General features: G+C 43.2%; 1 protein-coding gene across 2 annotated transcripts in view; it reads right to left on the reverse strand.

Annotated features, from left to right (window-relative positions):
- Positions 1–9745: 9745 nt before the first annotated feature.
- CELSR2 (cadherin EGF LAG seven-pass G-type receptor 2) overlaps positions 9746–12929 on the reverse strand; it is a 198897-nt gene continuing 195713 nt past the window's right edge. For both annotated transcript variants that reach the window (XM_033918033.1, XM_033918032.1), the window contains exon 35: positions 9746–11988. In XM_033918033.1, the coding sequence (XP_033773924.1) occupies positions 11967–11988 (22 nt within the window). In that variant the 3' untranslated portion in view covers positions 9746–11966. The remainder of the gene's footprint in view (positions 11989–12929) is intronic.

A 12929-nucleotide genomic window follows, 5' to 3' on the forward strand; every position in this document is an offset into this window, starting at 1 on the left:
TTGGGTGGGCGGGGGTGCCAGTTCTCGGGGGGGGGGGGGTTAGTAGTGGTGGAGCAGCACCGATGGCCTCGGCGGGGACGGGACGAATCAAGCGAGTTTCCCTTACTTCCTATGGGGAAACTCGCTTTGATATACGAGCAATTTGGTTTACGAGCATGCTTCTGGAACGAATTATGCTCGTAAACCAAGGTTCCACTGTATTTGCATTTTTTAAAATCTTATAAAATCATGTATAAGTGCTAATCCCATTCTTTGCCTCTGGTAATGCCTACACACATCAGAAAAAAAAGTAGGCACTATGTTTTCACAGCCATTTCCAGTGCATTAGGTGAGACATTCTAGACAGTAGGGTTATTTCCCTTTAGCTTACCAGGGTAAGTACATAACCTCCTTTTACGCATTATACACCTGGTTAATTGTCAGAGTATTTTGCTGCAAAGTCTATGGATACTTTTGTATCTTTTCATAGAAGTAGATTTAAATTGGAAAGGAACTTGCACAGATTTTTGGTAGTCTCATTCAGAATATGTCTTTGGAAATGCTTCTCCCACCTGTGGCTAAAAGGACCTGTATAGGTGGCTTTGAAAATTGCCCTTTTTATGCCTTTCAGTTCTAAAAGCCTGGTTCAATAATGATCCAATGTATTAAGAAATCTCAGGCACAGTCCAGCTGTTCACATTGGTGTTATCCCTTCAGCTGGTTGGTTATGGGCTTAAATATATCACAGGATTTTTTTTTTTTTAGTAAAGCAGCTGTGATTTAACGGTTGCTGCTGGGTTATTTCTTGTAAATAAACTGTTTTATTCTTTGTAAATGTAGATTTAGAGTAGGTTATAGTGCATGAAATAGTAAGCAAAACTTAGAGAGGATGAAATTTTAAGTTTATTAGAGGTTATACCCTGTGGACCACTTGGTCAGACATATTTTTTGTTCATATATAGCCACAAATGTGGAACGGTCTCCTGGTGGAAATACATTTTTTATCTCCATCCAAGAAAGCTTGGGATAAGTACATTGGAATCTCTAAGGGATAGTAGATAAGCCACATGGTCTTTATTTGCCTTTATTTTTCTCTCTTTCTATATATATATAATTTTGTAGTTCAAAATCAATAAATGACAATTCTGAGGTACAAATGTTACAAAATGAATTATAAAGCATTGCTTTATAATAAGAGGTTAGTCTCCAGGAACCAGCCTTTTAGCCATCACTGCCTGAAATTCTCTTCCGCATTAGGTAGAAAGGATGAACACAGCGGATCGCTAATTAAGGCCGGTACTAAGCAATCCTGCACAGTCTGTGTCCCGTATATGGTGATTGGGATTAAGATGATCTGGGGAGGGCTTTCATAAAAGCTCCAATAACATGATGGTTAGAATAAGCTGCAGTGGGCTTCAATGGCAAACCCAGTAGTGGTAACCTAAAGACAGTACCGGGCGGACTTCTATGGTCTCTTGCCCAGAAATATTAAAGAAAAGACAATTTAACCATGAATGTATAATGAGTGTGACTGCATTCAGGTCTTTATCTGCTGTCATGTATTATGTTTACTATGCATTCTGTTCTTTTAGGTGCCTTAAAAGTTTGTATGTACAAACTTTATTGTATATGCATACAGGCAGTTCCCGGGTTAAGAACAAGTTACGTTTTTAAAGCTGTTCATACGTCAGATTTGTATGTAACTGAGAACTTGTAGATTTTAAGATTCTTGCTGCTCCCAGCTGACAAAAGGGCCATCTGTCCCTAGTCCAGTGTTCCCTCTAAGGTACAGCATCCACAACCACACACTGTTCTTAATGTGACCATGCATCATTCCTGAATCTGCTGCAGGAGAAATGTAGGAGTCTATGCCACTGGCAATACCACCAGTGGAATTAAATGAAGCCGCAATCGCGTTCTTAAGTACGAGTCGTACTTAAGTCGGGCATCTAACTTGGGGACTGCCTGTATATACCTATGAATTAGCAAGTATACAATTTGATTTGCATGTGTTAAAAAGTTTTAATGTGTATGCTATAAAAGATTTTTTTAAAACATTTGTGTGAAATTGAACTGGAAAAAACCTCTCTGTAAATCAGAAGAAAAATTCAAAACAAACGGAAAAATGTTTTTGGCCAGGCAAATCCCTAATAAACAGAGCTGCTTTGTATAGGACAGAATGAGAGGATGAAGCACGGGGTCCCAGAAACAACTTATTTATTGTTTTCTTGGACTTAACAGAACACAATGCACATTACTTGCTACTGTTATCTTGCTGAAGTAAACTGTGTTCTTAGGCAAGGCTGAACCAGATCCAATCTCCCTTCCTGGAGGAGAAAAGATCTGCATGAGGATGTCCGAGTGTGTGGCGTTTACATGAGCATAATATATCACTGTGCAAAAAGCTATGGCAAGCAAATGTTATGTGTGGAAAAGTTGTGGCTAATGGAGGGGGGTTGGAGTAGGGTTACCAGACATCTGGATTTTCATGGACATGTATGGGAAAATCTGGACAGCTAGTAACCCTGACATGTCCGGATGGCTTTTCAAAACCCGGCACTTGGTCTGGGTTTTGAAAAGCTTCAACTTCGGGACCGCATTGGAAGGACATTTGCGCGTGCAACGCAGTGGCATCACGCGCATGTGGGTGACGTCATCCCATCACACCTGTGCATGTGCAGATGCCCTCCAGACGTGGCTCCGAGCATGAGGACAGGTTGAGGAGGGCGGAGCTGGGGGGTAACCCTAGGTTGGAGCATGGCTTCATGTGCATATGTCCAAAGAAAAATTGAAAATATCAGAACCTGTTCTGTGCCTAAATATGAGCCATTTTGAGCCAATCGGGGGAGGGGAAGAAATGTCAGGGAAGGGATGTAGGGCTCCGCAGCTCAGCTGATCCTGGCACGGGGAATCCCTATCAGCTGAGCCGCCAGGAATCCTCAAAATCGGCGGTTGGTGGGTACGTCTACAAAACTTGCTTTTGTGTGTTTTTCACGTGGGCGTTTTTATTTTTGAAAATGGGTAAAAAAAGGTGAAGGTGGACATCCGAAGGATCAAAATTTATACCTAGCTCATTTTCAAAAATAAAAGTTGACATTTGGCAGCTTTGAAAATGGAATTTTTCCTGCTGGGTTTGTGGATGTCTTGCACAAAACGTCCAACCTCAGACTTAGGCACACATGTGAAGTTTTTAAATTTGTTTTGAGTTTATATTTCAGCTTCACTCCTCAGAAATGAATAGAACACTCCAGCCAAATAATAACAAAACATAACTTTCACAGAACTAGTTTAATTCAACTCGGTGGAAGGAGAGATGGCTGCAGTATTTACATCAAACTGTACAAGTTAGTAGCAAGTTAAAAGTCCAGCATTTTAGAAAATGTCAAGATAACAGTAGTAAAAAACATCCCCCTCCTTAACACCATTTTTAACCCCTGTTGGATGCCTAGTCCAGCTTTGTAACTTTGGCAGCATGAAGGTTCAAAAGGACACATTTGAGAGATTTTTGGCCTCTAGAAATGTGTTTTATGTGGTCTATTTGGTAGCAGAAAAGCTATTTCTCTTGAATTCTCCTTGAACGGAGAGCAGATCATTAGATAACTAATCTGTCATCAATGATTCTAAGATGTATCTAAATTTTTTTTAAAAAGAACAAATATGGGATAATGGAACCATGTGAGTGTCTGACATAAAAACCTGTTGCTTCTTTCCTTTTAGATCAGAGTTCTAGCAATAGGCTTCATGTTTTGTACGTCAACCTTACCCTTCATTGAATGTCAGAATGAAATTTAGGTAACTTCAATCATCTAACCTAGGGCTAGATTTACTAAAAGGTACAGCCATGTTACTACATGTTAACATGCATTAATACATAGCCAGTGCAAATTTTGCAACCAGAGGAAGAAAATTGGCCATCATTAAATATCCAGGTCCTATTTTCTTCAACAAGTTTTATTTACTAGTAATAAACATTCACTTCTCCCTCCGTATTCCCTGTGATAGGGGATTAACAGACCCGCGAATACAGAAAAAACGCAAATAACTTTTTCATATGTTATTTGCGGTTTTCTATTATAAACCATTGTGAATATGGTGAAACCGCGAATAACATGGTGGGAGACCTGGCCTGTTCCTGAAGGAGAGGCAAAACACGGTGAAGAAAGTGCTGGGAATCAACAATTTTTCTCTGTCAACACTTGGAATAGGCGATTTCTCTATGCAAGCTGATGTAATTTGGGGGGAGGAGCCAGCAAGCTAAAAACCGTGATTAATCAAAACCGCAAATGCGGAGGGATACGTGTACTTCATTTTAGAGATCCTGGCAATGTTTGAGTTGGGACTAGTATAAGTTGGTTACCTCTTCTTTTTTAAACTGGCACCAAATCAATTATTCAATCTAGATCCCTTAAGCAACTCATTTAGCCAGAAGCCACATGAAAGGCTGCTTAGGAAGCTATGGAACCACGGGGTGGGAGGGGATGTGCACAGATGGATCAAGCACTGGTTGTCGGGTAGACTGCAGAGGGTCGGAGTGAAGGGCTAATATTCTGACTGGCGGGGAGTCACGAGCGGTGTGCCACAGGGATCGGTGCTGGGACCGTTACTCTTCAACATATTTATCAATGACCTGGAAAAGGAGGCAAAGTGCGAGGTTATAAAATTTGCAGACGATACCAAACTGTGCGGTAGAGTTAGGTCCAGGGAGGAGTGTGAGGACCTGCAAAGGGACCTGGACAAGCTGGAAGACTGGGCAAACAAATGGCAAATGCGCTTTAACGTGGAAAAATGCAAGGTCATGCATATAGGAAAAAAGAACCCGTTGTTCAACTACAAATTGGGGGGGGGCATTGTTGGGAGACAGCAGACTTGAGAGAGACTTGGGTGTGCTGGTGGATGCATCACTGAAGCCATCTGCACAGTGCGCAGCAGCCTCGAAAAAAGCCAACAGGATGCTGGGCATCATAAAGAGGGGCATAACAACCAGGACGCGGGAAGTCATCATGCCATTGTATCGATCGATGGTGCGTCCACATCTGGAATACTGCGTTCAGTATTGGTCACCACACCTCAAGAAGGACATGGCGGTACTTGAGAGAGTCCAAAGGAGAGCAACGAAACTGGTAAAAGGGCTGGAACACTGCCCATACGCCGAGAGGTTGGATAGGCTGGGGCTCTTCTCTCTGGAAAAGAGGAGGCTCAGGGGAGATATGATAGAGACCTTCAAGATCATGAGGGGCATAGAGAGGGTGGATAGGGACAGATTCTTCGGACTGAAGGGGACAACAGGTACGAGGGGGCATTCGGAGAAACTGAAGGGAGATAGGTTCAAAACAAATGCAAGGAAGTTTTTTTTCACCCAAAGGGTCGTGGACACTTGGAATGCGCTACCGGAGGAAGTGATCAGGCAGAATACAGTACAGGGATTCAAACAGGGATTGGACGGATTCCTGAGGGATAAAGGGATCGTGGGATACTGAGAGAGGTGCTGGGATGTAATACAAGTATAGAAAACTAATCAGGTAATAAGTATGGAAACCCAACCAAGTCGTGAATGTGCAAGACCGGAGGATTAGGACTTCGATGGGAAGATAGGACTTCAATGGGAAACCAAGGTGGCAAGGGGGCCCCTTCTGGTTATTCAGACAGGTCGTGACCTGTTTGGGCCGCCGCGAGAGCGGACTGCTGGGCAGGATGGACCTATGGTCTGACCCGGCGGAGGCACTGCTTATGTTCTTAAGTAGGAGTAAATTAGGATTTAGCTACATCACATACTAATATTGTACAGAAACAAGTACATAAAGCCCATCCTCTGAAATGTCCCATTGCCAGAATGAGGCCTTCTAGATTGTTCTAACAATTTGATCATGTCATTGTTTGTTGTGAAGGAGAGAAGCAGTGGTTTTGCTTTGAGGCATATTGTAGGCAACTGCCTCTATGGCTGAAATTAATCATCTGCACTCCAAGGGTATAATTTAGGAAACAATTGTCAGTAGGTGTAGTCTACTGCTATGCTAGTATCCTCAATACTGAAGAACCACCAGCCTCGGTCCAGCTTCTATGTAGATAAGTCAAGCCTACACTGGTGGAGAAGGAGACCAATATAATTCAGGGAAACAGGTTTGTAGGGGGCTGTGTTTGAGGAGGAAGGCTACATGCAAAACTTGTACTAATTCAACACCTTTTTGTATGTTTTTTACATCTTTGGAGTAGGTGTAAATTTGTCAGATGGGTCAATGCATGAGACTTTTGTAAAGGCTCATAGGCCCCTATTTTGCCTATATAAATAGGCAGCCTTTCTGACATTTCACATAGGCCACTTTGTTATCGAGTTTTTCCCCATCCAACGAGCACACACATTTCCCCAAGGAATAAAAAATGAAATAGATCCTAAGCTTTAATCATTGAAATATAATCTGTAGTATACAAGCACTCCAATTTTTAATACACTTGCACTAAATTCAGGGTTTATGTGTGCATTTTATCACTCGGCGGTATTATGCAAAAATCATTGACTTTTGAATCAGATTCCTCCTCTGTCCTTATTTTCAGAGCTTACCCTCTAGGTCAGGGATCTCAAATTCCCTCCTTGAGGGCCGCAATCAAGTCAGGTTTTCAGGATGTCCACAATGAATGTGCATTGAAAGCAGTGCATGCACATAGATCTCATGCAAATTCATTGGGGAAAACCTGACTGGATTGCAGCCCTCAAGGAGGGACTTTGAGACCCCTGCTCTAGGTTGTGACCCTGGCTGGCCCCTACTAGACCCTGAAACTTGCCATAAGTGCACTGGTCCCTCCACCAGACTACAGTTTGTTGCATTTTTACAAAATTATTTGAAGGAAGGCTAAGAGGATAGAAAATACGGGTTCAGAAAGGGTGTTCCTGGCTTTGCATAGTATAGAGATGTTAGGAAGTGGTGCTTAGTGGGGAACAAGTATCATAGAATCTGTTTTACTACTTGGGATCTGGGTTGGAAACAGGATGCTGGGTTTGATGGACTTTCAGTCTGTCCCAGTATGGCAATTCTCATCACAATAGCTGAATGTCAAGGGAACAACTCTGTTCAATCCCACTAGTACTTTCTAAAGGAGTGACAGCTTTCAGGGCTTGTTTAGCTGAGTTTTAGCCATGATAGATACTAAGGGTCTTGCAATCTAGATCAAATATGACATCTCTAAAATTGGAGCGTAAGTATGCTCTAAGCCAGTGGTTCTTAACCTTGTTGGAGGTACTGAACCCCACCAGTTTCATATGCGTGTTCACCGAACCCTTCTTTATTCCCTTAGTTTTGCTGGAGCTAGACTAGAATTACTCAACTTGGCATTGCAAATCATGCAATTAGGACGCTGACTCCCATCACGTTCCGTTATACATGTGAATCCATATTGTACATATTCGTCCGACCACTTTCGTATTTTGCTCGACATAGTTAGTAAGGGATTAAAATATTAAGATAGGTATCACACGACGTACCATCACAACAGTTACAATTCGACTACGGTGCGCATCAAATCCCCTGCAGCACAGATAGGCCAAGCGATGTTGCGTGATCACCTGCAGCCAATTATGGACAAGCGGGGCGTATCATCACGAATCATAAGCGCTTCGGTCACGTTCAATCATCTTTCGGTTAAATCACAAATTTTGATCAGGAATTGATTGATGTATATAAGGCGTTAGTTACAGATTGATAGATCAAGAAACTGAGTACACGAGCAGTCTTGATCAAAATCACTGAATAACTGATAGATGATTGAACGTGACCGAAGCGCTATATGAGTAGGAGGTGTGCTTTGACCTCCGCCGAACCCGCGAGACTGACTCGCCGAACCCCTGGGGTTCGGTCGAACCCAGGTTAAGAACCACTGCTCTAAGCAGATTAGGTCAGCAGCCATTTTTATCTAATCTTGACAGAGGTAGGTGGCCAAGAAAAAGACTAAGAACGATGTCACTTCATCAGACCCTTCATTTATAGAAATAGGTCATGGGTTTGATATACAGTAAAACCTTGGATTGCAAGTAACTTAGTTTGCAAGTGTTTTGCAACAAGCAAAACATTTTCTTTAATTTTAACTTGATATACAAGCAATGTCTTGCAATACGAGTACATACAGTATACACGTGTCACATTATCACAACTGAGCCGATGGTTCTCTCTCTGATACTGCAGGAGTGTAGTAACTGTTCTAAACAAGCAAAGTCTTGCAATACGAGTACTTACAGTATACGCGTGTCACATCGCAACTGAGCCGATGGTTCTCTCTCTGATGCGGGAGTGTAGTGACTGTTCTAAACGAGCAAAGTCTTGCAGTGCGAGTACATACAATATACAAGTGTCACATCATTACAACTGAGTTGATGGTTCTCTCTCTGACGCTGCAGGAGTGTAGTGATGGTTCTAAATGAGCAAGGTCTTGCAATACAAGTACGTGTAGTATTGTGTATTGAAGTTTTTGGGTTGTGGAATGAATCGTCGAGTTTCCATTATTTCCTATGTGGACATTCGCTTTGATATACGAGTGCTTTGGATTACAAGCATGCTTCTGGAACGAATTATGCTCGCAAACCAAGGTTTTACTGTACTGCCTGTCTGTGGGTACAACCGAAGCAATTTAGCTATATTGTATACTGTACAGGTATTTTTTCTGTTGTTAGTGGGCTCACTATCTGCGGCAAAGGAAGGTTAGGTGAATTGCCCAGGGTCACAAGAAGTTCTCAGTCCACTATACTAACCATTAGGCTACCTTTCCATGTGAGCATCATCATGTTACAGAAAGATTCCAGACTTTGACGGCTCTCATGAATGAATTTATAGTAGAGTGCTCTATAACCTGCTGTATCTCCAGTGAAAGCAAATGCCTGATTCTCTGTTCACTAAGACCAGGAAGGGATATCACCCAAAAATGTCTATCAAGCAAATTGACATAGGAATGCAGGGAGTGCTATAAACTTCCACTGATATACTTGAGTGTGTGGGAAGTCTTCTATCTGGCAGATTAAAAAAAAAAAAATCAGCTTCCTTGTGAGTTACGCTGTCTCTCAGTGGCTTTACCATAAGAACGACCCAATTTCTTCATGTGTGACTAGAGAAATTCCACAGAGACTCAAGATTTGTGTATATGCAAGTTTCATGTTGGCTCAATATATGTTATCCTCTGTCTAGAACTCGGTCATTCTGAGATCATAAAGCTATCAGAAGTCTGGGCTAAAAAAAAAAAACAAACAAACATGTGGCATCCACAAAGGGTTAAACCATGGTTACCTCACACTTTTTTTTGTTTTGTGTGTTTTAATAAACCCGCTGAATGCAAAAAACCAAACTAAATGCCTACTGTACAGTATTAACATACCCAGAAAAGAAGAGCTGGGAATCGGTATTTGTTTAAATAAGACATCCTTCAGATGACATCAAGTGAAAGGTACATCAAAATAAACTGCCCCCCCCCCCCCAACAAAATGGTCTCCATGACAAATAAAAAAGACTAAAAAAATTGCGGCTGTACTCACTTGAAGAAAGAAGAGAACGGGGAGACATGATTGAAACGTACAAATACATCACGGGACGTATCGAGTCAGAAGATAATATCTTCTGTCTCATGGGACCCTCAACAACCAGAGGGCATCCGCTGAAAATCAGAGGAGGGAAATTTCATAGCGACTCCAGGAAGTACTTTTTCACCGAGAGAGTGGTGGAGCGTTGGAATGGACTCCCACTGCAGGTGATTGAGGCCAGCAGCGTGACTGATTTTAAGAAGAAATGGGATACTCATGTGGGATCTCTAAGGGAATGAACTCTGGGGGGAGGCTAATTGCAATGGGCAGACTTGGTGGGCTATAGCCCTTTTCTGCCGTCATTTTCTATGTTTCTATGTTTCTAATAGCAAAAGAACACTAATGGAAATCAGTGCAGAAAAGTCCTCTGTTCAATGCAGACATCAAATACTGAGGAGACTTGTTGAAAGACAAAGGCTTTTGAGGCTGAAGGTGGAGATTCTTCTGCTCTGGCTAGGATAGTCCCCTTTCCCTTTTAGAGGGGGCACAGTTTCCCAGATGCTTTCTGCACAGCCATCCTACTTCCTCATCTTGGAATGCAGGCCTCCCCTAATCTTAGGGAGATGACCTCTCTCTAGTCCCTTCTCAGGGATGCACTAACCCATGTATATACATTATTGCCACAGTTGGCAACAGATTGAACTTTTAGTTTAAGTCAGTTCCACCCCTCATGTTCTTTATGCTGTGCTCAGTGCTGCTATGGTTAGCTTCCATCACCCCTGGAAAGAAGGTATACATTTCTACATCCCTGCCCTGGAATCCTTTCTCGCTTTACCCAGGCCTTTGCAGGCTGGACTGACCAAAGCATCTACCAAGGTTTTAAAATGCTGTGGTTATTCTATTCTAACATGAGAAGAAATATCTCATCTTCCTATAGAATAGTGTAACATGTGCAATAAAGAGAAGATGAGAGATTATCCACCTTCCTTTCAACCTTTCCCTCCTTACCAAACCCATCTCTTTCATTGGCTAGTTCCACATTTAAAGCACAAGGTCTCAATAGAAAACCCTGTAATCTCCCTGCCCTGCACCCCTGCTCTCAAAACCCATAAAATCAATGCACAACGCTACTGCTAGATCTCTAGATAAAAATTCATGCTTTCTTTCCACCCCAAGTAACCCAGGTCCCACATTGGCCTTTCCTTCCTATTTATGTACAAAAGGAGGGATCGGTTCAAGTTTCTCTGCAAGTATTTGCTCACACCCTCCCCTTTTTAGTGGGTAGGTTTACGAGTATGTTTTCCTTCTATCGTTTAAGTTCCTAATCGTATCCCACCTTCCACAGTAGCAACCTCCCGTGTACACACAGAGGCCACTGCAGATTAGCATGTCACGTTCTATCCTTGCAGCACCATCTTCTGCTACTTTCACAAGCAGCAGAATGGGGTTGGCCACTGAGGTATTGGGCTAACGTTTTGCCCCACTCAACACTAGTAACTAGGGGAGCTTGAGGTTAGTCACTGAGGTCTTGGGCCAACCCTTTGCCCCACTCAGTATTAGAAACTAGGGGAGCTTGGGGTTGGCCACTGAGATCTTGGGCCAACCCTTTGCCCCACTCAACATTAGAAACTAGGGGAGCTTGGGGTTGATCACTGAGATCTTGGGCCAACCCTTTGCCCCACTCAGCATTAGAAACTAGGGGAGTTTAGGGTTGGCCACTGAGGTCTTGGGCCAACCCTTTGCCCCACTCAACATTAGAAACTAGGGGAGCCTGGGGTTCAAAGATGGACATTATTTTGTTTGGTTCCACCAGTTACAGTGTTTTGCTGCCCCTGGCCACTGTCATCCCAAGAACGAGGGATCCTGAGGTACAGAGAGTTTCTTTACAGTAAGGTCGTGTCTCCAAATACACAACTTTCCCCTCGCAGAGCACGGATACCCTGCTGTTCAGGAAAGTGTTTCTTCCATGTCGAGATGTGGGCCATTCAACATCTCTGGTCATTAAAAACATATTACAGCAGTTTGAATCTTTAAGTTAAAAATCAAGTCAATGGTATTCCCTGCAGGTTTCATGTCTTACATATTTCTCTGTTTCGATATCCATATTTTTTTCCATTTTGCAGTTGAACATTCAGCATAAGTACATGTTGCAGTTTCCAGGTCCTTGTTGCACAAAATAGGATCTGAAGTGCATCCATCTCAGTCCTATGGTCTCCTGCCACCACGATCAGCAAGGTATGGAAGGCAGTTTAATTTGGCACAAAACACAGTTGCTTCTCATATGGGGAGTGCAGCAAAACCCCTCCAAGCTCCATTTGTGCATGTTCTCACGTGAGAGAGTTTAAGCTGAAGCTGGTGCTCTGATGTCACCCAGGCATCAGAGGGGAGTCCAGTGTGCAACGGCATGCAGCGCTGAGCAGAAAGGCAGGGATGTCCTCACCATCTTTCCAGCGAGCTTGGGTTTCCCTCGGACAGGATGGCGCACGTGTCCTGCTCATATAGAGGTCTCATCACTCCTGTTTAATGGTGGGAAAACAAAGGGGGAGGGGAAATAAAAGAACTGTGCATGGCAATGAGCAATGTAGTAGGAAGGGGCTCAGGACTATGCATCGCCTGGTTTTGCAACAGGTATGTCTGAAGGAGAGAAGCAGTGCAGACACAAGACAGGCCACTATGTTAATGGAGGAAGTTAAAGAACAGAAATCTGGACATTTGAAGAGAAAGAGAAAGAGAAGTAAAGAAACAGGTTAGTTAGCAGTGAAAAACAGGCAGGTTTAATGACTTTAAAACATAGTGGGTTTCTTGTATACATGCCTGTGAAGCAGTGTTCCAGCTAATTGCATGCAGCCTATCGATACAGAGTTGAAGATGATCTGAATATACACAATCCTATTTCTGACAGTCTGTGACATCAGCCTCAAAAACAGGCCTTCAAAATCCTCTCTGTATGCCTGATGACTTGTGGGTGTGCAGCCTTACCAATTGTGAGGCCCTGTGCAGACCAGCTTGCCCCCCCCCCCCCCAGCTTTCCAGTATATCCCCTGTCTCTACTCAGGGGCTGTGGTAGTGATTTGTATAGGCTGTGTGCCGCCAACTCTGAAGCCTGTTCTCTACTGCGGCCTGCCTTTGTGGAAACAGGAAATTACATCACAAGAGGGCAGGATGAAAGGCAGTATGTAGCAGAGACCAGTCTATGGGGTTGGCGGCAGACAACATGTGTGAATTGCTGCCGCAGGCCTGAGCCCTCTATGGAGAAATGCTGCGTTAAGGTAGGAGGGGGTGAGCTTGGCGATAAGAGAACATACTGGGGTGAAGCCCTTAGGGGGGTGGAGCTCTGTGCAGCCACCCCTACTTAAGTCTGTCGCTGGTGCCATCCAATGATAGAAGATGCTTCCATTCTCAACTTTAGCTATCACTTCAAGACCTGATCAGGAATGCTATTACTGACCCACACCTT

This window comes from Geotrypetes seraphini, chromosome 13, assembly GCF_902459505.1.
Source record: "Geotrypetes seraphini chromosome 13, aGeoSer1.1, whole genome shotgun sequence".
Taxonomy (NCBI): Eukaryota; Metazoa; Chordata; class Amphibia; order Gymnophiona; family Dermophiidae; genus Geotrypetes; species Geotrypetes seraphini.